We start from the raw sequence: 25,476 nt of genomic DNA on the forward strand, positions 1-25,476 counted from the left end.
TGGTTATAAGTGAGTCTCTTTATTATTTGACAACGAAGATTATAATACAGAACTGCTATCGATTGCTAGCAGTGAGCTTGGGGCAGAGGCAGGGAACCTAGGTGGTGTTGGTCTACTTGCAAGACCTTCTCGTCCGCTTGTCCCAGGAGAAGTTAGCCCCATATGACTTCACTCTTGGCTTGGCAGTCCGCTTTTCCGTGATATCGTAACTCCAACCTGAAATAATAAACAGGATAAATAAACGCACAGGCCAAGGTTTATCTTGCCAATCCGCTTTGGGGACTGGGGCGGTTGGCTGTTGTTGTGCAGAGTAAACATAAGACATAGAGAAGAAAGTGAAAAAAAATTCCCCGGGAAACATTTCAGTGAATGACAAACCAGATTGCTTGTTCACATATTGACTGTTTTTTGCCTTAAGTAGAAAAGTTCAGAGGATCCCTATCCAACGTTTGACATCCTTTTTTAAGACAGGGATTTGCACTCCAGGTTATCACTCACCATTCTTTTCTGCAAAAGCGATGGCATCTTCCTTGGAGCTGAAGCTGAGCCCCATGTTGGACAAGGGGTCACCACTGAAAGCAGATAAAACAAAAACATGCATAATTTAAAAAAACACACAGAAAGAAAAAAACGGAAACATTATACATATTGGTCTGAAAGGAGACGCAGAACATACGTGGAGGACCAGCCCATCAGTGAGTTCTCCCAGCGCTCGCGGGTGTCAAAGTCCAGCTTCCATTTCTTTGTGCTGTTGGCCCCCGACTGCATGGCAGTGCGTGTCGGCACAAAGATGCGCACCTTACGCGTCTTAATGTGCTCTTCTGGCACACCGGTAATACTGGTGATGTCCTGTCATACAAACACACACCATCATCATGGTCAGTTTCTCATGGTTATATGGTATATTGAATTTCCTATTGTGGCACATTATGACCGATGAATAACTTGCACGCGTATTAGGCAATCTCAGATTATTGATCATGTTACACTGGCACATCAATTCAAGTGTTTTGCCGTGAAGTTCAAAATGAACGGTTCCTTTGTGACAGTTACAAATTAGTGGGCAAATGAAGGTACAGAGAGTAGCACCATGTTCCATACTGTTTGTCTGAAACAGCTACACAGCATAACACTTCAAATGGGCTAAGGACCATAGTGGTTGTACAAAGCTAAGGCTCGATTCCCGAATGGGATGGAACTATCGACTGGGCTTTGGCCATAAGAACCATCTGTTAGCACTAGTAACGGCAGTCCGGCAAATTAAGAAAAGACTAAATGTCTGGCTGAAGTCAATGTAAGCAATCAAAACTTGGAAATTGTATCAGTAAATTTAAATAATACAATTGTGGGAACCATGGTATAAGCCGGATAATGAACTAGCATGACCACCTTGAACGTGCAGTATTTTCTGCCACCTGAACGCCATGTCGTCCAATCTGGGCATTACCAATTGACCCTAACGTGACCTTAAAAGGAATCAGTGGCTGCCTCTCCTGATTTGGCAGAGTGAAGCATTGGTAACACAAGGCCAGCTGTCTGTCGTCTCTTAGCTCGGCATCCCAGTCTAGCCCACACCAGAGCTGCTTGACCAATAAGGCCGACGTGTGATTTAACGTATCCAACAAGCTTCTGAAATCTAAACCCATTTTCATTTCCTGCTTCACCCATGTGTCTGCAGCCAGACAAAAACCAATAATACACAAAAAGGAGAGAAAGACTGGTAAGAGAGAGAGAAAGAGAAGGAGGGTGGGTGGGTGAAGAGAGGAAAAAAGAGGGAGAATACTGTTAAACGGCTTGGCATTCATCACATACTTACACCTAAGGGGCATAAAAGCCCAAATATTTCCTTTTGAATGTAGTCTCGCGCTCTGTCTAGACAAGCTGATTTCTCACACTGGCGAAATGCTTTTGAAAAAGCGCCCCCATTGTGACAGCTTCTCAGGGCAGGATCACAACCCTCTGGAGCAAGGACCTGGGCCTTTCTCAGGTAGTGTAAGGGGGGGGGGGGGGGGGGGGGGGGGGGGGGTTACCGCCTACCGCCTATTAGCCATGATAATGAGATTTGAGAGGAGATTGGGGAAGCCAAGAAGGAAAACATCTTTAAAAAATGTATCAGGGAAGTCAAACTTCTCAACACAAAATCGAATATTTAGAATTGACCTCAGTTTAAAATTAAAATGAACAAAACTACTGGAATTCTTTGGAATTGTTTCTTCTTTGTCATTTAATTGATGCTTAAGCTATTTCAAACTAATATCAACGCAATGATCTTATAACAAATGGATGATGAAAGCATAGCTTAACGAGACTCCCTACTTCCACTTCCAGATAAGTGTAACATGCGCTTAACTTTGGTTTGATATAATATGAAGCAGTACAAGGAGCAGAGCCAGTTATACCAAGCTGCAGCCTTACCAATTATTGTCTTCAAAACACCAAGCATAAATGTCAGGCTATGTTTTGTTGGGGCCATAAAAATCCTTTTGAAAGAGATCAATGCAATGAAATTGTGAAACAAATCAAATCAGAAAAACATTTCTTTAAAAAAATGAAAGGCAGAAATGCAATGATAACATGTGGCAAACATAACTCTTGTCCAACTAAATAAAGTAAAAAAAAAATAAAAAAAATTAAAAGATGCTTAAAAAACTGAATGCAGACACGGTCCCTGAGGCAATTCTGAGCCCCCATTGAAAGGATCTTTGAAAACAGCCTGGGGCAATTTCTTTAGGGGAATTAACAAACAAGTGATGGGAAGTCGGCAACAACACACAGGCAAACCTCCCAGCACGCTGTCGGTAGCCACCCAAGGCTGGGAAGCCTCACAAGCGGGTCCTTTTCATCAGGCAAACTTCACACATTTCAATGGCTGTTACAACTTCAAAGAATCAAATTTTCCATCATTGTCCATCATGTGCCAGTTGATGTGTATAAACGGGGCTCCGTCCACGCTCAATGTGTACAAAGGGGCAGGCACCATCAGCCTCAGAAAGTTTCAAAATGGGAAAGAAAATCCTTGACCATTGTGTCATATAAATTAACATGTTTAGGAAAACAGTCCCTCAAAAGGTCCTGCAAAGACAAATATAAAGTTGGGCTGTACATGTAATGTTAAACCCATAAGAGACCCTAAGGTTACTGATACAATGCAGTGAACACATCATTAGCCTGATTTCATAGTTATTTAGAGCAAATTCCAAGATGATGTTTCTGGAAGTTGCCAACAACTGAATTCAAAAGGCTAACAGTTCTCTCACAGCAACAGAAAAACATCTTTTCATTGGATAGGGCCATGGTGGAATCATATGGTGCCACATACAATAGCCAAAAAGATATAAATGGCTACAGTTATAGACATAAATGACAGGATGGGAAACATAATCTTGTATTCCAGTTCCTTACATACCTACATAATGTCACTTGAGGAGGAATACAAGTCAATCAGACGATCCAAAGTCAGACGAATTACGTTTTATATCCAAACAATTAAAGCCAGGCCAGACCACGTATACCATAGTGAACACAGGTTATACTGTTATTCAAGCTTCTAAACATGGTCAGTCAACAGACTTCAGGTGTTTACATGTTTTATGCCAATATCAACCAGGGGTGAAAAGAGCAGAATGTTGTGGAAGAAGGGAAAAAAACAACAACTAAAACTAGATTCAAGAAACCCATGTATTTTCCTACAACTTAAAAAAAAAAAAAAAAAGGGAGGGAGAAAAAACACCAGTCTAGACTTTTATGTCTACATAAATTAAGCCAAAATCTAGGAGGGCTATCTACAACGATGGGGGGCACAATACGCTGAGCAACAAAGCGAGGGCTGGGGGCTTCAATGTGGCATTGAAGCTCACAAAAAAGGAGGAAAAAAACAACACACTCTTCTTCCACATACAGGAAGCCAAATGAGAACTATGAAGTTTGACACCATTCACAGGGCCCCGACAATACCTGGACGTGCACACTGAATCCCAAGCTTTAGATGAGGGGAGGGGGTTTGGAGGGGTGAAAGGCTGGCAAAGTCTTCGTCATGCGAAAAGCGTGTCGATATTTCTGACACCTCCGGGCTCCTCCACGCATAAAAGGGTGTGGGGGTGGAGGTGGGGTGGAGGGGGGTATGAAAGGCTTTTCACGTCGGCTGGCTGGGAGGCCAAGGGCCGCTTCAATGAACCTTGCGTGCCAGTCCCTTGCCGAGAAATGTGGGACAGCATATCTGCTTCGTTTATTCTCCTTTTCTTTTCTTAAAAAAAAAGGATAATCAGAAAAGTTTCTGCCTCTGAGAAAAGAATAAAACACATTGTTTTGAAAAGTGGATGTTCTGTTGCGAGACTTTGGTCCAGAGTCCTGAGGTCATTTTGTATTCTTTTCCTGCCATCTTTTTAGGCTACTTCGTTTCTTCTTGTTTTGTCTTCTTGAAGAGGGAGTGGGAGTTGTGATAAAAAACTCAGGAGAACAGACTCGCTGCAGACGAGTCACTAGCTTTTATTATTTAGTCTACTCATTACCACAAGTGTCACCTTGACCAGACGGAGCTAACTCAACTGCTATCATAACTGCTCCGCACCAGCCCCAGGAAACATTTCTTTCTTAAGGATTCCTGCGAGACCTGTGTGATTTATGCATCTTCCATGAGTGTACAGGGAGCACGAGTTGCCATCTACTCACAGTGACAGAGAGGCGCGCCGATTCCTCTGAGCTTCTTATAGGCTTTTTTCCCTAGACAAGCCTGCCCCGCCCCCCACCCCGACTCCCCTGAAGTTCCTCCAGCACCAGACTGGGTTCACAGGTGAAGGACTCCCCAGCCCATAAGTTACTGAAGTGTAGTTTATACAGCTGCCTTAAGGAACATGCTCGTTGTTTAGCCACACACAGTGACAAGGGCAAAAATTATACTTCACGTGATAGCAATAGCAGGTCTGGGCTCGAACTGAGGATAGGGAAGGGGGCACTGGTGGCTTGTAAAACCACAAACATGGATGACCTCTATGGTTGCTTCTGGACGGAGCTGAAAGCGCAAAGAATTTGAAATATGGAACAGTAAGGTGCTATCAAACAGACCCAGAAAATACATGTACAACTCCTTAGTTTCAAATGCTTTTTTCCCCTTTATATAAAGGCATTACACCACAATAAAGTAACTAAAGGATTTAAACAGATTTTGGAAAGGACACACTGCTTGACAATCTCACTTTTAATGAAGTTGTGTTATGCTAATGTCCAACCTAAGCAAAAAATAAAACATCACTGACATAGAGACAGGCTTGAGGGAATAGTTGATGTTGGACGAGGCAAAGAAGAAAGTATCTCTTTCTGAAATGAAGACGAGGGACTTGGAAAGAGATTAGCGGCAGAACCTCTAAGCTTTTGGTGCATACATGCAGATTCACTTAGCGAGGTAGTTTGGAAGGAACCAAAACACACACACACACACACACACACACACACACACACACACACACACACACACACACACACACACACTTAACTGAATTGTGAATGTAATGGTTTCTATTTTAAAGTAACTCAGCAATGATCAAAAGGTTTTTCTGCCAGTAAGGCCTGTATCACGTTTTGGCCGGCTTCATCATTAGTACTTCAACCTTTTTACCATTTGATACAATCTCCCTAAAAGGCAAACCCCTGTGAGTACCCATTTCCTCAGAATGATTATTTAACTAATTAAGCCAAATCTTCCCATTTGCACCTCTCCAACACGGGTGACATAGTCCTTTCAGCACTGTTCAAATCAGGATGTTATTGCCTAAAGGTCGACCTTAACCACCACCCCCAAATTCCCCTGACCCCTTCCTCTTGAGACATGTTGAGAGAAGGGGACACATTGTGAGTTTTCTTCGCTGGGGGTAGCAGTCTCACGTGGTTAGGGGGCGGGGGTATCTGCTAAGGCGAGTCTCGAGTGAAGTCGTCACTTAGGTTAAATCAGTGGAAATTAGACAGAAAACATCTCACCCTTAACCCCTTGCCAGGAAAGCCCTGCCCTACCTGTCAGCTTCACTCATTATGCCACACCACCTGCCAGGTCACCGTTTGAAGTGCAGCGCTGCAGGATTTAGCTGAGAACAGGACACAGGGGGGTTCCTAATAGACACAAACAAAACATCTGCATATGTGGGGGGGGGGGGGGGGGGGGGGTCTGTGAGTGTGTGAGTGTGTGAGAGTGAGAGAGTGAGAGAGAGAAAGAATGTGAAAGCAGTTGGCGTCGAGGGGTTAACAAAATTATCACGTTACAGTGAGGAGGATCGCTTCCGCACGAGCAAGCTCAATCTCAAGCCTTGTTGTTTGTTTGTCCCTACAAGCTGTTACTGAGAGACGAGACGGCACATGGGCTAACATTGCCCCCCAACCAAGCCCATCGAGATACCCACGGACAGAAATAAGCACCAGAGGTCAGAGAGAATAACATACACACACGCATACACACACACACGCACACACACGGCAAAACACAAACAGGAAGACCATAACACCTCAGCAAGCTCAGGGATGGGTTTGTTTGTGGTGATAGTTAACTTTGGTTCACACAGGAATTACGCTTTGTTATTCTTTCCTAATGGCTTTAAGTACACACAAACCCACACCGACACATCGAAGTTAATGGGGAAACTGTGGAGGGTCTGCAACTTGTGAGTAATGCTCGCGTCACGTCCTTTTTGTGTCAAAATTATGAATTCGCATAACTCACAAGTCAGAGGCTTCAAAGAGGACTTCAAATAAAGCTACCCTCTCCCGTGCGGTTTCAGTATGAACTCCAGTGAAACAAAAAAACACCAAATTACAGGCAATGGGGATTTACAGCAATTCACCTTTAAGGGAAAAAAATGGACTGCACTATTCAACAGGTTTAGCGCAGGCGTGTGTTGTTGTGACGTGATATTCCACAGTAACAGAACCAGTCAAGAGGCAGATCCTCAATTTACCAAGAGGTGATAGCATAGGCTACAGCCTATAAACACTTTTCCTTTCCTTGGTGGGTTCTAAGCATGTGTCAGGCCTCTCGTGTTAGAAGAAAATAGCAAAATCCACAACAGATTTGAGAGCAGCTGTCTCTCAAGGCGTTCATGTGGGCAGACTTCATCCTCTGTGAAGACCATTTATGCTCAAATAGCGGTTTAGGAACAGGATGCTTCAAATCACAGTTGGCATGCGAGGCAGCCCCAAGCCCTGACTTTCTGGGATTTACATGTGGCTTTCGGGGAGCGCTGCTGATGTGCAAAACATAGCATTACATGCCAGATTACCGTAAAACAATTCTTGTTAAAAAGAAAACGACTTAAGAACCGGTGAACCAATGCATATTACAACTGTTTGCAAGTTATGAGCTTGACACAGGTATGGATTCTGGTGGTCAGTTAATATTTCTAAAGAAATGTCCTTAATAAACCCAATAGTCTAATGGCTGAGTTGAAATATCAATTAAGAAACAGAATAATCCCATGGGGTTTCATTATTTCAACTCTGTCGTAGTAGTCTTTCCCAGTAGGAAGCAGAAAAGGTTAAGAGACCCACGTCATGCACGAGTCACACACTCCAACCAAAAAGGCTACAACTGGGCGCTACAGTTACTTTTCTTCTGTGCGTCATCGCAGGAACATGCTACTTACGGCTTCATTAGCCAAACAGCATTTGAGGACATTCACACAAGCGTGAGGCTTTCCTGGGGTGGCCCATTCAATCATAACGCTGAACGAAAGCACAGAGAGGTGTCGTCGCACACACTTGACCATGGTGAGCTCATTAATCACGAGTGTCGAAGTTTTTCAGAATCCAGAGGCAAGAAGGCTGAGAGAGAGGAAATGAAACACCAAAATGATGCACGAGATGGCGACATGCTGACACGGACTTGAACCATCAACCTCAGAATGGGCGTATTCGCCTTGTTACACTGTACTTAAAAGGGGGAGAATCTGACATACTCTTGGTCTTTATCTCTGGTAAAGAGTGCATGTGGGAGTCATGTGAAGTGGGGTGGCAGTGCTCAAGGGCCTTTTAGAGGGGACTCCCTCCAGAGTCTCAAGTAAAGGAAATGCTTTTTAGTAGGTGTCAGCCCAAAAGTCTGTTCTGGGGGGGAGTGGGGTTGGTTTGGGTTGGGTTGAAAGTGGTGGCAGGGAATGGGGTGGCCCTTCAAAAGAACCCAAATCCTCTGACCCTGTCCCTATGGTCCGAGGACTTGGATACTTTCTGTTTTCGGCACAACACACTGATCAGAGAGAAGACTAGACAAAACAAGACACTTCAGGACACTAAAGGGAGAAATGTGTGTTGGGGCAGAGGAGGCGGGTGAGGGGAGGAGAGGGAGGGGAGGGGGATGATAAAGAGAATGAGAAGAGGAGGAGGAGGATGAAGAAAATGACATGATGGGGAAAGGAAGAGGCTGACGAGCTGAAGGAAGAATCAGAAGCAGGCTGAGTGCAGAAGCAGACTCATGTGTTTGCCCAACCATGTTTATACACTTTATCTGTGCTACGTGCTATACTTACAACTAAATAACTATAGAAGACTATAATATAACAGAGGGTCCAGTGTAACTATAGCAGAAAGGCAGTGGAAAACAAATCTAAATGAAAGAAATGCAGAGACAAAAGGGATGAGAAGGGAATGGTCTGTGCCGACTGGCACAAACAGATTATTCCCTCCTACAATAGTAATTGTGAGGGCCTGTAATGAGACGCAGCAGTGCTGAGTAGACCGGGCAGCCACTGCATGCCAACCAGCCAACTGGCGCGACGCCGCCTGCCCTCAATACCTGGGGCTTGGGGTAGAGAGAGAGAAAGGGAGCAGCAGGCAAGCAGGCAAGCAGGCAGGCAGGCAGACAGGCAGACAAGGCTCCTGGCCCCCATCTCCTCTGGCCGTCACCTCTGCTTCCTTCCCTTATAGAGCCCTTAAAAACAAATCTCTCAGCACGTTTCTGACAGGGTCTACAAGAGGGGGCTCAGTACTGGTTAGGGATTCTTTGGTTTCCTTTATTTAGGCAGCACTCAAGCCCTTTTTTCCCTCTCTAAAGAGAGACAAACAGAGACGGGAGGGAGAGAGAAGAAGAAGAAGAAGAAGAAAGAGAGAGGAGGGGGGGGAAGAGAGGTACAGAAAAAGTAGGAGAGATGGGGGGACAGATAAATAGAGAGAGGTATAGAGAGAAAGTAGGAGAGAGATTGGAAGAGAGATAGATAGAGAAAAGTAGGTGAAAGGAGGGGGTGAAAGAAAGAGACAGACATAGAGAGGTATAGAAAGTGGGAGAAAAGGGGGGAGAATGAGAGAGAGCCAAAGAAAGACAAACAGAAAGGCAGAGGGGGAGGCTCCTCCTTCCTGTCTTGTGAGAGGTGGAGTGAGAGCAGACGAGTGCCCTGCAGACATTAAGTGAGAGGCTCTGTATCGGTGACGTGCCAGCCTGTCCTGCTAATAGCCCAGCGTGCTTAATCAAACAGTCATTACTAAGCAAAACAAGGAGGGCAGGCGGGCAGGCAGGCAGGCCGACGGGCAGCAGCCGAAGCCAGGCTCTGTCAGCAGACACAACAAGGGTTCTTCCAGCGCCACCGATCAATGTACTAGAAGGTCTCTTTTTTTCGTTTTGGAAGTTTACTTTCTCTCTGTTTTGGGATGAAAAATGCCGACATCTATGTGCATGTGTTTAGTTGGAGAAAAGGCAGCGATTGACATGTGAGGCTAACGAGGGGGCTCGCGATAAACAACCGCGGCTTGTTCTGGATGAAACACCCATGAGAACTCAAAGGGTGTGGGTGTGTGGGGGGGGTGTAAACCAAAGTGAAAAAGAGCTGACAAGTCACATCCTAATTCTGGCATAGTTTGAACACATACTCCCAAAGTCTCTACAGCGATAGTTGTACACTGGAATTACACCCACGCACAAATTTGCACAGCAATGGTGGTACAGACACATACACACAGACACAAGCGTTTCCACAAGCAAACATGGACATACACACACACCTCCAGAGCACAAATGGCCTAGGGGTTAGGAGAGATGTCAGTCGGCTCGCCAGTGTGCCTGCTGCTGAATCTGAGCAGCCCAATTCCAATGACTTCACGCCTCATACTCTCACACCATGTTGAATAGCACATCACTGTACATATAGCTTGATAAACGCAGTCACTATCAGTCGCTGGGGAAGGAAGAAATCACATTTTAAAACGCAGCTCCGATAATGAGATAAGCCTAAATTCTTTACGGATATTTTAGAGACAATTGCCAAGAAGCTGTTCATTGAAATGAAAATGCATCCACAACTATGCAGGATACTGCATACTGATAACTTTCCTTTCTAACTATCTCTTGTATCCTCTGCAGGTCGGTCTGTCTAGTTGATTGCCTCTCTTGTCTGTATGTGCGTGTATCTGGTTGGATGGTTGGCCCTTTCTGTCGGTCTCTGCTGCTTGTTGTGTGCTTAAGACAGGGCCCTGTAGGGCAATGGGCTTCTTGGTCTGGGGAGAGTTTGTCCTGCCACTTCAGTCCCTGTCTAAAACAACCAAAGCCAGGATGCTCCGCCAACTACCTAACCCCCTGCCCCCCAAGCACACACGCCTCCTCCGTCTCTCGAAGACTTCCTCTCTCCCTCCCCCTCTCTCTCTCTCTCTCTCTCTCCCTTTGAGATCACGGTCACAGGGAGTGTTGGTTCAGAATAGTTATCCATGTTTATACTGTACAAACCTCTTTCAGTCAAGCAGTGGCGGCTCCTGAAAAAATTCTCAGGGGGGGCAATTTTTTTTTTTATGATTAAGGCGACCTATTCAGTAGGTACATTAAGTTATCCGATTTACTCATGCAGCAATACCTTTTTTTCCACTATTGGCAGCACCCAACAGTAATATCTCCCCTCTTTCTACATAGCTAGAGTAGCAAGATACAAGTGGAACGCTATGGAAGAAAGTTACATTCAGGAGCCTTCATAAGCAAACATGATGTGGCTCCACATTAAATTATCCCACTTTTTCGTTATCCACACGTCTCAAATGTTGTATGTTGTAACATAGCTGAACAGGACACATGATATGTCCACTAACAACATAAAGAAGGGGGCAACATACGTCAAAACCAACGATATTTATTGACTGAAAGTATTGGCTTACAAAAGCAAAATAAGTCATCACATAAAAAATTATTCAAAGATAGTTCACACTGTGAAACCTATGAAAAGTGACAGTGGTAAATAGAAATACAGACCGCGTTAGCCACTTCACGACCGCGATTTTCTTTTGTTCCAATTTCCCTCCCTTTGTAGAAAACTGTTGAATGGATACTTTTGGTCTAGGAAGTCCTAATTGTTTTTTTGGTCAATTTATCTTCATTATTACGCTGACTAAAAAGAAGTTTCTGTCAAAGAGCGGATGGAATTGTTGTGCTGAACAGGTGCCATCTTGACATGCCTTTGTCAGCCCTCATTGGCTTTTACCATAGCCTTTTGCGTCGCTTACTTATGACTAGACTTGGAGGGGCGAGCCCTCCCGGAAGCCATAGAGAATGCATTGAGAGCTCTGTTTTGTGAAAAAAACGCATTTAACATGGGAGTCAATGGGAGAGGTCTGGGGCGATTTTCATTTCGTCCCAGATCGCCCTGAAGGGGCGGGGCCATTTGAATCTTGACTCTAGGCTGACTGAATGACTGTTACCTGATTCGACAATGACATACAGAGGCAGATAAGACGGTCTAGTGGTAGAATCCGACAGAAAAAATATATGAAATTTACATTTACATGTAGTCGTGCAATTGAATTTATACATCAGGAATTTTTTTTTTATTATAATTTTTTTTTTTTTTCCCTTCTTCTTTTTCCCATAGGCAGTGCGTCGCCCAATCGCCCTTATGGACGAGCCGCCACTGCAGTCAAGATAAAAAGTCAAAGGCCCATATTAATTTGAAAAGAATGTCGAAGAAAGGGATTGTTACATTGAGATCAAAGCGTCGATCAAATACTACGTTTTACATCCATGACATGAAGGCAATGAAAACCACTCCCTGAGCAGACAACTTGTGTAAATAATGCAAAGATGAAATAAGCTGTTTTTTCCCCCTTTCTTGATGGCAACTATAGAATCAATCTGAAATGAAACACTGTAGCATAGGGAAGCTTTTTATCTCATAGTTAAAGACATGAAGACATAACCTCCCGGCCATGCAGACCATATTTCTAGCAGCAAACCTCCAGATTTTAAAGAGTCAGGGGAAAAAAACTGAAAGTGGAAACATGACCCATAGATCCTCTTGTGGCTGTACTCAATTACGCTTATAGCACAGAAATCACCAATAAACATTAAAACACAGGCCCTTTACACAACAACTCACATTGGCATTTCTCAGTAACTTCTACGGCAGGTCATTTGATGAGTTGCTTACTTGCTGATATCATTGAAGCCTACTAGAAGTTCTCTGGTTTGGTAATACAGCCAGACTCTGTTGAAACTTTAGACACAGACCAGAGAGCTCAAAGGAGAGTCCAAGTAAGAAAATGTGATCTCAAGTATTCCAAAGCATTACAGCTTACTGCAGCTTTTGCACAGTCCCAACTGAATTCCACATCTTAAACAATAGGGAGCAGAACAGAAAGAAGACATGGCAGCCGGAAACCTCACCAGTTTCTCATCAACGGTGATGAGCTGCGAATCCTGCCCCTTGCCTTCGGCCTGTCTCCATACCGACGTACTGAGGGCCCTGCAAAACAAGACAGCACAAAAAATGTGGCAGTAGTTTTAGGCAAGCAAAGCAAATACATAGGTATGCCCAATTGCCTCCAGTTCTACAAACGTACATTTTAAAAATGACACACAGTAGTGGCCCAAACAAAGTAAAGAGTCTTGGGAATGTGTGTGTGTGTGTGTGTGTGTGTGTGTGTGTAGGGGGGGGGTTGGTGAGAAGCGACAGGGAGAGGGAGGTGGCGACGGTGAGAAGGGTGAGCGGGCAGATCCTTTCTCTCCCCCTATTAGTTCTGTCTGCTGAGTTTTTGGCCCGCTCCCATCCGGCTGGTCAGCAACAGACCACACTTTATGCGGCTCCATCTACCCACAGAGGGCTCGGGGAGGGTGCCAGGGCTGTGGAGCTCAAAGCACGAGTGGCTTCATGGAAGTACAGGTCTGTGCAGGATGGATTTTTCAGTCCCACTCCCCCAAGATACTGTCCCACTGCCGCCAGTTCCTACAAAACTTTGTAATACTTTGTCCCGCTCCTGCATCTTTCACATTTCGTCCTACCAGCCACAAACTCACAAAGGTGAACCTTTACACAAGATGGATTTTTCAGTCCTGCTCGTGCAGTCAGTCAGTCAGTGTGGACACATGTGTCCAATTTCTGATTTCAGTCCGATTTAAATTGGATATTGGACACATGTGTCTCCCCAGAACTAGATTCATTGTGTCCGACTTGAGTCCGACTGGACTCCGATGTAAACCCCTGGACACACGATTCGATTCCGCTGGTAATTGGACTGGGCGCGCATGTGTCTCTCGTATCTGATTCAAATTGGACAACAACAACTTTTGCACGTGCTTGAGATCGTGCCCACAGACATATAAATGCATCATATATAATGTATATGATATGATAAACGCTGCTAGACGCTCAGTTCTTGTGCTCCCTCTCATTCACGTTGAAATACTGAAAGCGAAACTGAAACTTTGAAACTGGTACGCAACTGTTTGGGACAGAACGCTAATTCAGTGAACAAATATTTTCATATTACTTTCCACCAGTTGTTAGTCATGTAATCCATTCATATCGATGTGAATCAATCAATACTAATACAACTTTAACTGTGGTGTGTTTTTGTTTCATTTCACAACGTCTTTACTGTATAATCAACGGTAGCAGATGTAAACATTCCGCATTTGATTTGAACTGACGCGGCCAAGATCTAGATTGGTCACTGCCATGTGCTTTGAGATAGAGCCGTTAACCCCCCATGGAGACCCCATGGAGAGAATTGGATGGGATCGGAGTGCTGCCATCATGTGCCCGCACTGGTCCCACTCCAATGAAAATGTGTCATGTGTTTAAAAACAACCAATAATATACTGTAACATATACTTTCCCACATCAGTACTTTAATAAGAGCAATGTATCAGTTTCTTCCCCACCCTAGCCCCCGAACTCCGCAATCAGTCCTGCACAGCACTTTCTTGCGTTGGAACCCACAGGTCTGTACATGGAGGTCCCAGGATCATCACAAACCAACAGGCAATGCGGCTCTGTGCTGACCTGTGAGATTGGGACAAGTCAGGGGCAAATTGCTCTGACCTTTTTACACGCAGGCTGTGCCAGAATGGCTGCAACAGCAATTGATTAATCCTTAGTTTTACAGTTTTATAGGTCTTCTTTGATCTTACAAATTGTCATGTCAGTAATCAACCTGACGCTTTTGTTATCACAAATGGTTAATGTTCAATAAATTCAAACCTGTGTTCAAAGACTAATTGGTTTAAATCACTATTGTAGCTCGCACACACAACTCAGAATAAAGGCTGTTAATGATGGCAACCATTTAGTCGGATTTGGCAACCAAAAGCTCATGCCGGGTTGGCATGCCAAGCTTGGCAACCACTTTTTAAAGTTAATGTTCAGCACAGCTTCTGTAGCATAATATCAACGCAACAGAAAGGGCCAAGCATTTCTCAAATAAACCAGCACTCCGGGGCAGCCTTCTTTAGATACAGCACTCATGCCTATACCTTGTTCAAATGTCAACACATTCAATATTGGTTTCCAACCAACTGAAAGGCACCGAGCTGAGAAAATCGGAGCGCTCATCAGTCTTTTGGAAAGGAGCCCTTTGAACTTGGCTGTGTATTAGTATGAGCGTGTCCTCCTGGGCTGGTTTGTGGCGTCATTTAGTTAACAGAACAAAGAATGATTCCATCCAAATTAAAATCACTTCATGTTGCTCGGCCATGGGGATATTGGCATACATTTTACGGTCTGGGTGTGATTGTGGAGATTTTGTTAACATTACCACCCAAATGTCGACAAGAGATGCTAGGGGCAGTGTGTTCCTCATATACTAAATTGCGATCCTTTATGCTCATATCACCAAAACAGTGAATATTGCAAAAGAAGCTAAACTAATTTGAACCTTTAAGCTAGCTTGCTGCAACTTTTGTTACCAAAGTTACTAGGTAGATGTTTTTAATCTTTGCACTTTTGATAGCGTGCAGTTTGGAAACGTTAGCAAAATTCCAGTTGTATTGTACAACGGTCTACTGCACACGAACAGACATGTTGCTTGCATGCATTTATTTACGCAAGCGCAAACAATTAGACATGTATCTATGGCGAAGGACCTCCTGAGACATTACAAAGGTAACGTTAACTGGCCAAGTAGATGTCGCTTGTCATTGTTTAGGCAGTCAGGTAATTGATCAAGTTCGCTCTACATATTTGGCCGACCGCTCATTCATAGACAACATTCAGTCATAACTAATTTCAAAGCCTTATGTATCCATCTCACGTGTATTACTATTTAAAGTACAAGTATATAGTGTACTAGGAATGCCTGCTGGGGAGAGCAATTTAACATTAGCTCTAATGTTGAACTGCGCCTCACTGTCAAAGCAAGCAAGGCTACCTGCAGTTATATTTTCAAAAAGCTGCAAGAAAATTAAGAGTACTGCGTTTAAGCCACCTAGATAATACTTCTGTCGAGTACAAAGCTTATAACAAGTGCGTTTAACTATCATAAGAACACCACCCATAAACACTATGCTATGCTAGCAAAGGTTACTTGACGTTACCTAGAGCCCTGTTGTTAGCTACGACGCTACATGGGCTAGCCAACATCTCGGACACCTTAACTAACGTTAAAGCCACTTATGTAGGTTTCGGATAGCAAGCTTATCATCCATTGCTTTCAATCTTAGTGACATTTGTATAACAGTACTATCTTTTCTTGTTGTTCTAAATAAGATAGCGATACCCAAGTTAACTATCGTTAGCTGACATTGGCCTGCTTCTGATCAAGTGAAGTTACTTTAATCACACACGTGAGTCTTGTGAGAATTACGCACTTTTCTTGTGAGACAACCGAATAATACTTAAGATATCATATAAATACTGGTTACCTGGTAGGGTTTAGAAATACTTTGGTCGCAGGATTCAGTAAACAGGCTCGGCTTAGATTCAGGAGTGACATTGAGGACGCCATGTTTACGATAATCTGTAACTACGGCAAGCAAGGCGTTTCAGAATTGTTACGTCGCCTAAGTCGAGGCAAAATTTCATGACAATCATAAGAATGAAGACTGAACGTTTTTTGATGCTGTTATAAACTCAAATGCAAGGTTAAGTAATGAATTTGTTCCTGCTGAAATTTGGAATGGACATGGATAAGGTACAGGTTGAAGAATATGATGAATATGAATATGAGACCAAAGGAAGGTGTAAAATACATATGTTTTCCAACAATGTCACAGAGCAGTTCACAATATACTATAAGATCAGACAACAGACTGGCTAACAAGAGTAAAAACATACATTTGCACAGGATGTGAATCCCTTTTTAAAAGATAAACTGAAATAATCAGATGTTTACAGGTAAAGAGTGCCCTCTTGCCTGTCCTGTCCTCTAGAAAAAAGTTAAATGCTTGAGTGTGTGTGTGTGTGTGTGTGTGTGTGTGTGTGTGTGTGTGTGTGTGTGTGTGTGTGTGTGTGTGAGAAAGAGTGTGTGTGTGTGTGTGTGTGTGTGTGTGTGTGAGAAAGAGTGTGTGTGTGTGTGTGTGTGTGTGTGTGTGTGTGTGTGTGTGTGTGTGTGTGTGTGTGTGTGTGTGTGTGTGTGTGTGTGTGTGTGTGTGTGTGTGTGAGAGAGAGAGAGAGAGAAAGTTTTCTGACAGTTGGCATGGTACGATGGTAATGTGGTAAAACGTTTTTGCTACATTCATAACTTCTTATACAATGAAGAAATAACACACTCTGTAAATATGCAAAGGTGTCTATTGTCTGCAGAGGAAACCAGGGAATTTGAACTATTCAAGTAGTCATAGATGTTGTACACTGTTGACATTACTCTATGGTGTCTCATATTAACCTTTAATTTGCGTTTACATCAATGTGTATCAAATGTAAACATGTGTTCTCTCCAGAGAAAGAAAGACATGTTTATTTTTTTCATGAAATAAATGGCAATAAGTAGCTGAATGGATGAAGTCCTGGTGCCACTAATGACATCTTATCCAGACTTGCTGGTCCACTGGTTGCCAGCTCTTGTTTGGTGTCCTTTGTTTGTATTCAGTAAACAGTGGTGTTGAAATTCAGTGTGACTGTAACTGCGTGACTGTTCTGGGGAGAGCACAGCAAGTCTGCGGCTTAATTGGTGTACTGTGCTCCAGCGTTAATTAATGAACTGGATGGCGAATTCTTCACATTCTCTGACGTTGGCTGTTAAATATGGTCCTCTCTCTCTGAGCACATCAAAAGGAGCCAGCTCACTCGGGCGGAGGCGGCTCAGCCCAGCAGGACAATGAGCGGTGTTGGATGGCATGCTTTCTCCTGATCTCGTTCTCTCACCTAATTTAAACAAGACAAATAAAATAGACAGCTCAGCAATACAGCAGTGATTGAAGGAGAGATGATTAGAGTCGGTGAGACGTGCCAGATTGTTTTGAGTTCCACATTATCAAAAATGAAAAAAGATTGTCTGGTAATAGTACTTTAAATTTGAACATACTGCTAAGACAAGCAATTATTAATATTTCGTTTTTTAGCTTTGTACGAAAGTAATGAGTTGAAGACAAAAGCAATTCCGTGCACAACGCTGAAAGGTTGCCAAGGTTTGTACAAGGTTCAATGGAGAGCCAGTGCCAGTCAGATTGCCGGCTGTAAACTATTAGTACCATTAATTTACCATCAATTTAGTCAGCAGACATTTTGTCTGCTGCAAAGAGAGAAAACTATCCTTATGTTTGAAAAGGAAATTTGGCTGTACACTTCTGTGTTGAACTGTTTCAAATGTCTCATAAGTTATTGATTACTAAACAGATGTGTGAGGTCTCTGAATAGCGCTGTGTATCTTAATGTCATTCAAGACTGTGTATACACATGTCAGTATCTGAGGATTTTGTATAGATATCCTCACAACTAATTTGAGTTTAATTCTGTAAGTGTTTGCTAGGATAAAAGTCTTGCCAGCTTCATGATTTGTGGCACCACGTTGTCTGACTAAAGCATTAACGATGCCGATGAATACCCACTAAACACAAACTAATAGAAGTTGTCACAATACCAATAACATTTTACAAAAGTACAACACTGACTTAGGCTATTAGCCAGTGCTTTATGCTGCTAATAGTTGGGTTCAATTGTTGCTGTTGGTGTTTTTAACTGTCTTCATTTAAATCCATAATCACAGCTTGATACAGTATCCTATTATACAATTTGGCCATTAGGGAGTACTCTAGTTGTTCAAGCATAGTATCAGATGATTAGAGAGTGAATTTGATCAACTTCTCCAAATCACTATGACTGGATTTCAGTGTTTCAAGCTTGCCACAATATAGTGCTGGTACCACCACCACCTCCTGAAAAACAAGAAAAGGAAAAGGAGGGCAGGGCTCCCACAAAGGAGAGGAAAAAACAGCAGCAAGCACCCATGGCATGCCTCTTAATTTGAGTTCAGGTCTCTTCAAAGGATCACTTTTAGATGGGTCAGGTTCTTCCCTTGTTCTCAGGGGCTGGATGGAGGGAAGCAGGCCTCTCCTGGGACTAAAGGCATGCCACGCCGAGCACTCATTTTACGCTATTTATCAGTGCCTGTATGCTTCCTTTCCATGGTACCATTCACAGCAGTGAGTTTGTATTTGTCTGCCCCCCCTTTTTTCCTGAAAGGAGGATCCATTCTGAGGATGAGATCAAAGTGTCTATTGATCACTGAGAAAGCCGAAGGGGTGAAGTCTGTCACTGCACTTCAGCCATCCAGCCCCAAGTCTCAATTTTGATTTAATGAGGCCCATTCCTCCAGAATTCCCTTGTGAGCAGACAGAGACTTACTCGCTTGTTAGCCAGGTCTCAGGATAAGCACATTTTCCCCCCAAACTTGTTAACTGTAAAATTATTTAAAGACAGATTACGATGTAAAGGCAATTAACTGTAAAACAATGTGATGATAAAAGTACATTTGATGAAAGCGATGAATATGTTTCATTTCGCAAATGATTATGGGCTTTCGCAAAGGTGACATTGACTTTCCCTAAATGCAAATATTTCACTGGAAGGATATAAAGATTTATCCCCACAGTAGGACCTCCATTGTGCTAGGGAGAGCTCAGTGTGGAAAATTCATCAGTGGTCCCTCGAGATTCTCTAAGGAGCCATTCATGTCTCATCAATAACCTCTCTTTACAAAGCATCTCAGATGAAGAGAACAATAAAAGTTCATCTGTTTTTAACAACAGGCAACCATTGGAAAATGTTATATCATGGAAAAATTCAGAGTGGACTCCAAACCAATGTATTCCAAAAAGACTAGAAAAAGTTTCCAAATAAATTACAATGAACTGGACAAGGCAGTTCATTGGTTGCCAAAGTATTCCCTCTCTGTAAAAGATAAGATTTTCGAAAAACAGTGGGACATGTCAAACTCCATTGCTTTATGGCTAAGAGGGCAGCTGGACATTTCTCTCAGAGTCTCTTCAGCACCAACAAGCCCATTTGCATACATTGTCCTCGAAAGAGTTAATCCATGGGTTTGGCGAGAAGAGAAAAACAGAATTGCTTGAGCCACACACACACACACACCCCTCAAACTCTCCCTCTTTTTTGTCCCTTCCCCCTCAACCCCCCCCCCCCCCCCCCCCCCCCCCACAGCTTGAAGGAGATGTGAGTTGGCAGGCCAGGAGAACGCTGAAGATTAATGGTGTGAAGGGGGACTCTGACAGCCTTTCCGCTAGCTGCAGGTCTCCTGGGTGGCCCGATTGGTCTTGGATGTCACTTTTGCTACTTAATCTTGGGTATGCGAAACAGGCTGACGTGCCTGGAGAACTCCTGCCTGTCCACTTCTGTATAGACATCAACCTGAGAGACAGATAAAAGAGATCCTTACAGGAGTGTACTGCCCCGTACTCCACGCCATCACTTGCCCCCTGCTCTCTGCTCTCATCCTACCTCTCTCTGCCTCTTGCCTCTAAATCATCTAAACGTTATTTGCTCTAGCCGACGAGTATCATTAATTCTTTCATTTGCATGAGATCACAGCACCCATTGTGTGACTCATTAAAAAATGATTATCTCATTAATTGTAATGATAGCACTTTACAGCCGCTGCCCCTGTTGACAGCATGAGGAACTTTTGAACTATTCATTTGGACACACAATACTCTTGTGTCAAATAAACAAAGGGACCTAATTTCTTAAAGGCTAGGTTCAACAACATTGGACTGTTCACCAAACTGAACACAACTGTCTCCTCCACTTGAAACCCTACACAAACGCGTCGCTCCATTGAGCCACATCCAAGAAGCGATGAGACTAATCTCAGACTGTTTGCCAGTTGAGTTCATTTATGGAACGGATGGATTCCTAGACAGATTACTATTCTGAGACGCTAATTTCTCCTGAGCGATTGTCTCTCCGGCGACAGATTCTGGCTGATAGGCATAAACCCTGACACATCAGTGAATTAGAATAGGCAGGATATTGATGGCCTCATGCAACATGAGTGCAATAAGCCATTCCCACTCATTTATTTTGGAAAGCAACCCAGCTCTTTTACAAAGAGCTCTGTCTTTTTAATATGTTTATATTTGTAGCACTGGATTTAAAGCTCTCCCTCTCTTTCTGTCTCTCTCTTTGTCTCTCTTACTGGATAAGATGAAAAGCATATAATCTCCATTGCGTTTTCTTCATACATGCAACATTGAAGACTACATTAAGTAAAATGTTTTCAAAAATAATTTTTCAGAGAAAACAATAATGTTTTGACTAAAGCAAGTTCAAAACAAATATGCACAAACTAAACACATGGGCATAATGTAACAACGCACTGGCACAGAGAAACACAAATTACTTGTCCCCGAGGACTAACATAAACAATATTAAAAATGTCTCCAAAGTGGAGTTACATCTTTTAGTTTAGTTATTTGTTTAATTTACTTTACTTAGTATGATATGTTTTTGTGTTTTTAGTCTTTCTAGTTGCCTCTTTGGAAATGATCATTCAGAATGCATGGTTCCGCTCTCTTCGTAAACATCTTTACCAGTACAACAACAACATTACCAGTATTTGTCCTTCAGCCATTCTCTGTCAAAAAAAGTAAAATAACCTGCACAACAAATATGAATGTAAAATAATATGGTTGGTCTACAGTTACATAATTTGAATACTTTTTTCCTACCTAAACTATGAAAACCATATCCAGATGTTCATTCCCATGGACGATAACTCATTACAAAAGACCACATTTTCACATATTCAAAATGATTTCAAACGTCAAATACACGTTATAAACTTCATTCCATGGATATTTCCAATGAAATTCATGCTTTGTCATAGAAAAAAAAAAACTCATCAAGAACTGGTAACAGGTTCTAATCAAATGTGTACAACAATTCTCAATTGTGAATGTAAATGCACCTAAATAATCAACAAATTAAATTAAATGGAACAATGTGTTGCAGTTGATAGATCATTTTAAAGACTAATCTTCTGTTCATGTACACTCAATTATCAAATTAATCAGGAAAGAGACTTATGTTTGATCGAGAACGTGCTAATTGTGGCACATCAAAGGTGTCTGCACCCTGTGAAGTGTTCATTTCCCACCAGACCTTCCTCCTCAGCTCCCAGACTCAGCTCAGTTGAATTGGGTCCTTCCCTGACCTTCACGACTTTTAACCCTAATCCCGGCACCTTAAACCCTCTTTCTGTCAGTCACCGTAAGCCTATTCCCATTATCTAACCCCACTTGTCTCATAGCGACGCTGTAAAACCTCAGCCGTGTTGCCTGCCTGCCCAGCAAGGTCGTAACTGTATCCCCCTCGCTCCACCGGTACTGATCCGTCCTTCTGAAACAGCCCTTGTCCCATAATCTAATTTTAACCCCCCTCTCTTCAGCCTCCCCCCACCCCCATCCCATGGAAGGTGTTTGGAGAGGAGGCTGTGTTGGTGGATATGTGTGTGTGGTATCTCTGTGGCATATCATTTTTGATACCTATCAATGCACTTGTCCAGACAGCAGGAAGGATAAGAGGAGAAGAAGAGAGGCCTCCCACTCATCAGCACATCTACACACACACACACACACATGAACACACATGAACACACACACAAACACACACACCCACACACACACACACACAAACAAACAAACAAACACAGGAATGCACACACTCACACACACATGCACAAATACTAACAACACAAACACAGATCTACACAATATGCTCACTACACTTATATTGCTACTGGTTCTATAAATGCTATTACCTGTTTATTCGACAAATGGAAAATAATCCAAGCTGGCTAGGATAATATTTGGCACACTAATGCATTTTATGCCCACAATTTTTTAATTGCCAAATAACAGTCAATATCAAACAAAATGTGTATTTGGCATTCATTTATTTATTTCCTATTCTGGGCTTGATGAGGAAAATAGTGTTGGTGGCAACAGGACTGTCCATTCTACTGTTTCTAATTCTACCTTGCAGACCAAATATGGCTACAGTTTCCTCCACGTCAACTCATATGATTCAGAGTGAAGAAAATGTGCTTTTGGAAGGCAGGTGTCTTCTGTGTCTTTGGTAGAAGTAATCTGTTTACAGGAACGGAGATTTTGAAAAAAGTTGGTTTTCTTTTTCTCTTTCTTGTTCTGTTTTTTTTCCTCCCTTTCCTCACATGTTACATTTTGAGTTTGAGAGCTGCAAGCTGCCCACATAGTGTCGTCAGTGAGGCGGCTTTCCGTTGTAAACTGTTTGGATTCAATGAAATAACCCACCTACGGAACTTGGACCGCTGCCTCACAGGACATCAAACACACACAATTTGGTTTTTAAAGACACGTTTGTGAAAGACTAATTAAATATTTACAAGCCAATAAAGATTGATAAATGAACTGTTCGCTGGTACCATCCTTGTGTTTTGTTGCGCCTCATCTTCCAAGACGGTCACCCAGACCCAGCTGGACAAAGAAATTAAATGTATTTTTAATAAAGTTCTTTTCCCTTGAGCGTTTAACATGGTCTAGATTTACACACAGTTAAAATGTCTGTGAATGGGCTTTGCTGTGAAACAAATGCCAGCAATACAAACATGTACAAAAAAAAACACATGCAAAGAAACATATATAGACACACATATGTGCACACACACACACACACACTGAATCTCAGATGCACACGGAAACGATTTTTAGATGACATTGACTGAATCCAAAACTACGAAAAAACGAATCTTTCAGAACAGTTTTACACACAGCTCTTCACCTGCACCAGATGCTCACAGACCAACTTCAGGCCTTCATGGGACAGAGCGCATGGAAATAGGCCTGGAAGGGCCCAAGCACCACTGAACTCAAACTAGTCACACCAGATGCACACCAGCTTCTGAAGGTCCGATCTGGACCAAGTACATTATGAAGCCAAACAGGACGATACGGTACATAAGAGACAGGCTCCTCTAACAGTTCAAACAAGCTGGGAGGCTGGCGTGGGCAGTAAGAAGCGCTTGGGGGGATGAGGCAGATTTGCTTTTCTCATTTTCCCCCGGACTGATGGGGGTGACTGAGACCTCCCCAGTGCAGACGTCTTGATTGACATCTTCCTTCTGTGGAAAAGAGTGGTGTAGGAGGTGGGGTCGGGGGGTGCAGGGGGGAGGGAATTTGGAGATAGAAAAGTGTGTTTGGTTGGCCCGTGGGACTAGGTCTCCGGGGACATGAGCCCCCTTTTCCCGTCCCCTTCCTTCGGACAACAAAGCCGGGTGAGTGATGTTTGTCTACAGGCCAGGAGTCAGTTCTATGTGTGCTTCTGATGTGTTGGCCACCTGGGAGGGCTTCATCCCAGCACCCCTACCCTCTCAATCACCACACTGACACGGAGCAGGGAGGAGGAGAGTAGGGGAGAGAAAAGAACAGAAGAGAAGAGAAGAAGAGAAACAAGAAACAGGAGAGGAAGGCCAGTGGGAGAAGGAGGAGGAAGAGCAGGAGGAGGAAAGGAGTGGTAGCACAAACACTGCCTGAGTGACGGACCTCCTGCACGAACAACCCAGGGACAGTGGCCCAGGCAGAAGATGGAGCATGTTTACACACCAGGGCCTCGGTGTGGGTTCACCTCCATGCTCCATGCCCTCTCATTTGTTCACGCGCTGGCCTGAGCCTCAGACCGGGGAGACATACTTCTCCATGTGTCACAGATATTTAGGTATGGCCGCCACCAGCTAGAAACAATTCAGATGTTTCCACCATCTCCAATCAATGATACCACACTCATTTACACTCTGGTGTAAGTAAGTCTGAAATGTTTAACAAACCTAGGTTATAAAGTTCAGTTCAGTCAAAACTTTAGACAAAATACTCTTCGCAAAAAGATGCAAAACAAGCAAAAACATGAATATAGCTAATTTCAGCTAAAAACAGTGATTCACATCGAATCTAATCAAATGAGGAGCATGTCTTAGTGACGACAGTGTTAACATGATATGATGGTCTAGGGTATGTGATTAATGGCTTGACATAGTAATTAATCTTCATATTTACAAAATGTCAAACGCTGAAATGGTAATGCCACATCCTTTCTCTTTGAGTTGGAAAACCTTGATGTGTTGGGTCTTTTGTACAGGAATATTAAGCAGGTTGGAGCAGGGATTTGAGGAGAATTGAGGGGTCAGTTACCAAATGTCAACAGATTAAGGAGAAATTAAGGGGGTTCTTTTTCCAAAATAAGGGCCCCCTTAAACACACAAACACACACACACACACACACACACACACACACACACACACACACACACACACACACACACACACATTACCAGAGTGTTGAATGGTTCCAGGGGGAAGTTTAGATGAATACGAGTTTGTTTTAAGGGCTTTTAAAAACGTTGTGATTCCGGGTGACTCGCAGTCACCCGAAGCAGCTATTTACACATTTCATGAACAGATGTGAAACAGGATACTCAGCCAGCATGGGCCAGTTCACATGGCGTGTAAATCAGTGCTGTAAAGAGGACATAGCATTGGCTCAACTGATGAGTGTTTAAGAACAACATGCATTAGGCCCGTGCCCTTAACCCATCCTGACTCAAGCCAAGGTACTCAGGCAAGCCACCTAAGACGACCTTTGTTCAGTTGTTGTCAAATCCACGCTTCTCTTCAGCATACTGTCAGGTGCTCTTATGCATGCAAGGGTGCAACTGAACACCTTTAAAATGTTTGCTTTGCTGTGGTGCATGTGCGTGTGTTAGAGGCTGTGTGAGAGTGACTGTGTGTGTGTGTGTGTGTGTGGTCATGTGTGCGTGTTCATGGGTGTGTGTGTGTGT

General features: G+C 43.2%; 1 protein-coding gene across 1 annotated transcript; it reads right to left on the minus strand.

Annotated features, from left to right (window-relative positions):
• Window positions 1-16,183, minus strand: ndufs4 (NADH:ubiquinone oxidoreductase subunit S4). The gene is made up of 5 exons (XM_080851999.1): window positions 16,076-16,183; window positions 12,602-12,680; window positions 677-849; window positions 499-572; window positions 1-216 (listed from the first exon to the last, which is right to left on the minus strand). The coding sequence occupies exons 1-5, from the start codon at window positions 16,156-16,158 to the stop codon at window positions 113-115; spliced, it is 513 nt and encodes a 170-aa protein (XP_080708125.1). The 5' UTR covers window positions 16,159-16,183; the 3' UTR covers window positions 1-112.
• Window positions 16,184-25,476: the final 9,293 nt, after the last annotated feature.

The sequence above is a fragment of the Sprattus sprattus genome (genome assembly GCF_963457725.1).
Source record: "Sprattus sprattus genome assembly, chromosome: 15".
In the NCBI taxonomy this organism is placed as follows: Eukaryota; Metazoa; Chordata; class Actinopteri; order Clupeiformes; family Clupeidae; genus Sprattus; species Sprattus sprattus.

Excerpts from the sequence above, each read along its gene's own strand:
- ndufs4 (XM_080851999.1), bottom strand. The coding sequence starts at position 16,158 with ATGGCGTCCTCAATGTCACTCCTGAATCTAAGCCGAGCCTGTTTACTG. Across the intron at positions 12,681-16,075 it reads GTATTTCTAAACCCTACCAG|GGCCCTCAGTACGTCGGTAT; the intron begins GTAACCAGTATT and ends CTTGTTTTGCAG. Across the intron at positions 217-498 it reads CGCTTTTGCAGAAAAGAATG|GTTGGAGTTACGATATCACG; the intron begins GTGAGTGATAAC and ends TTATTATTTCAG.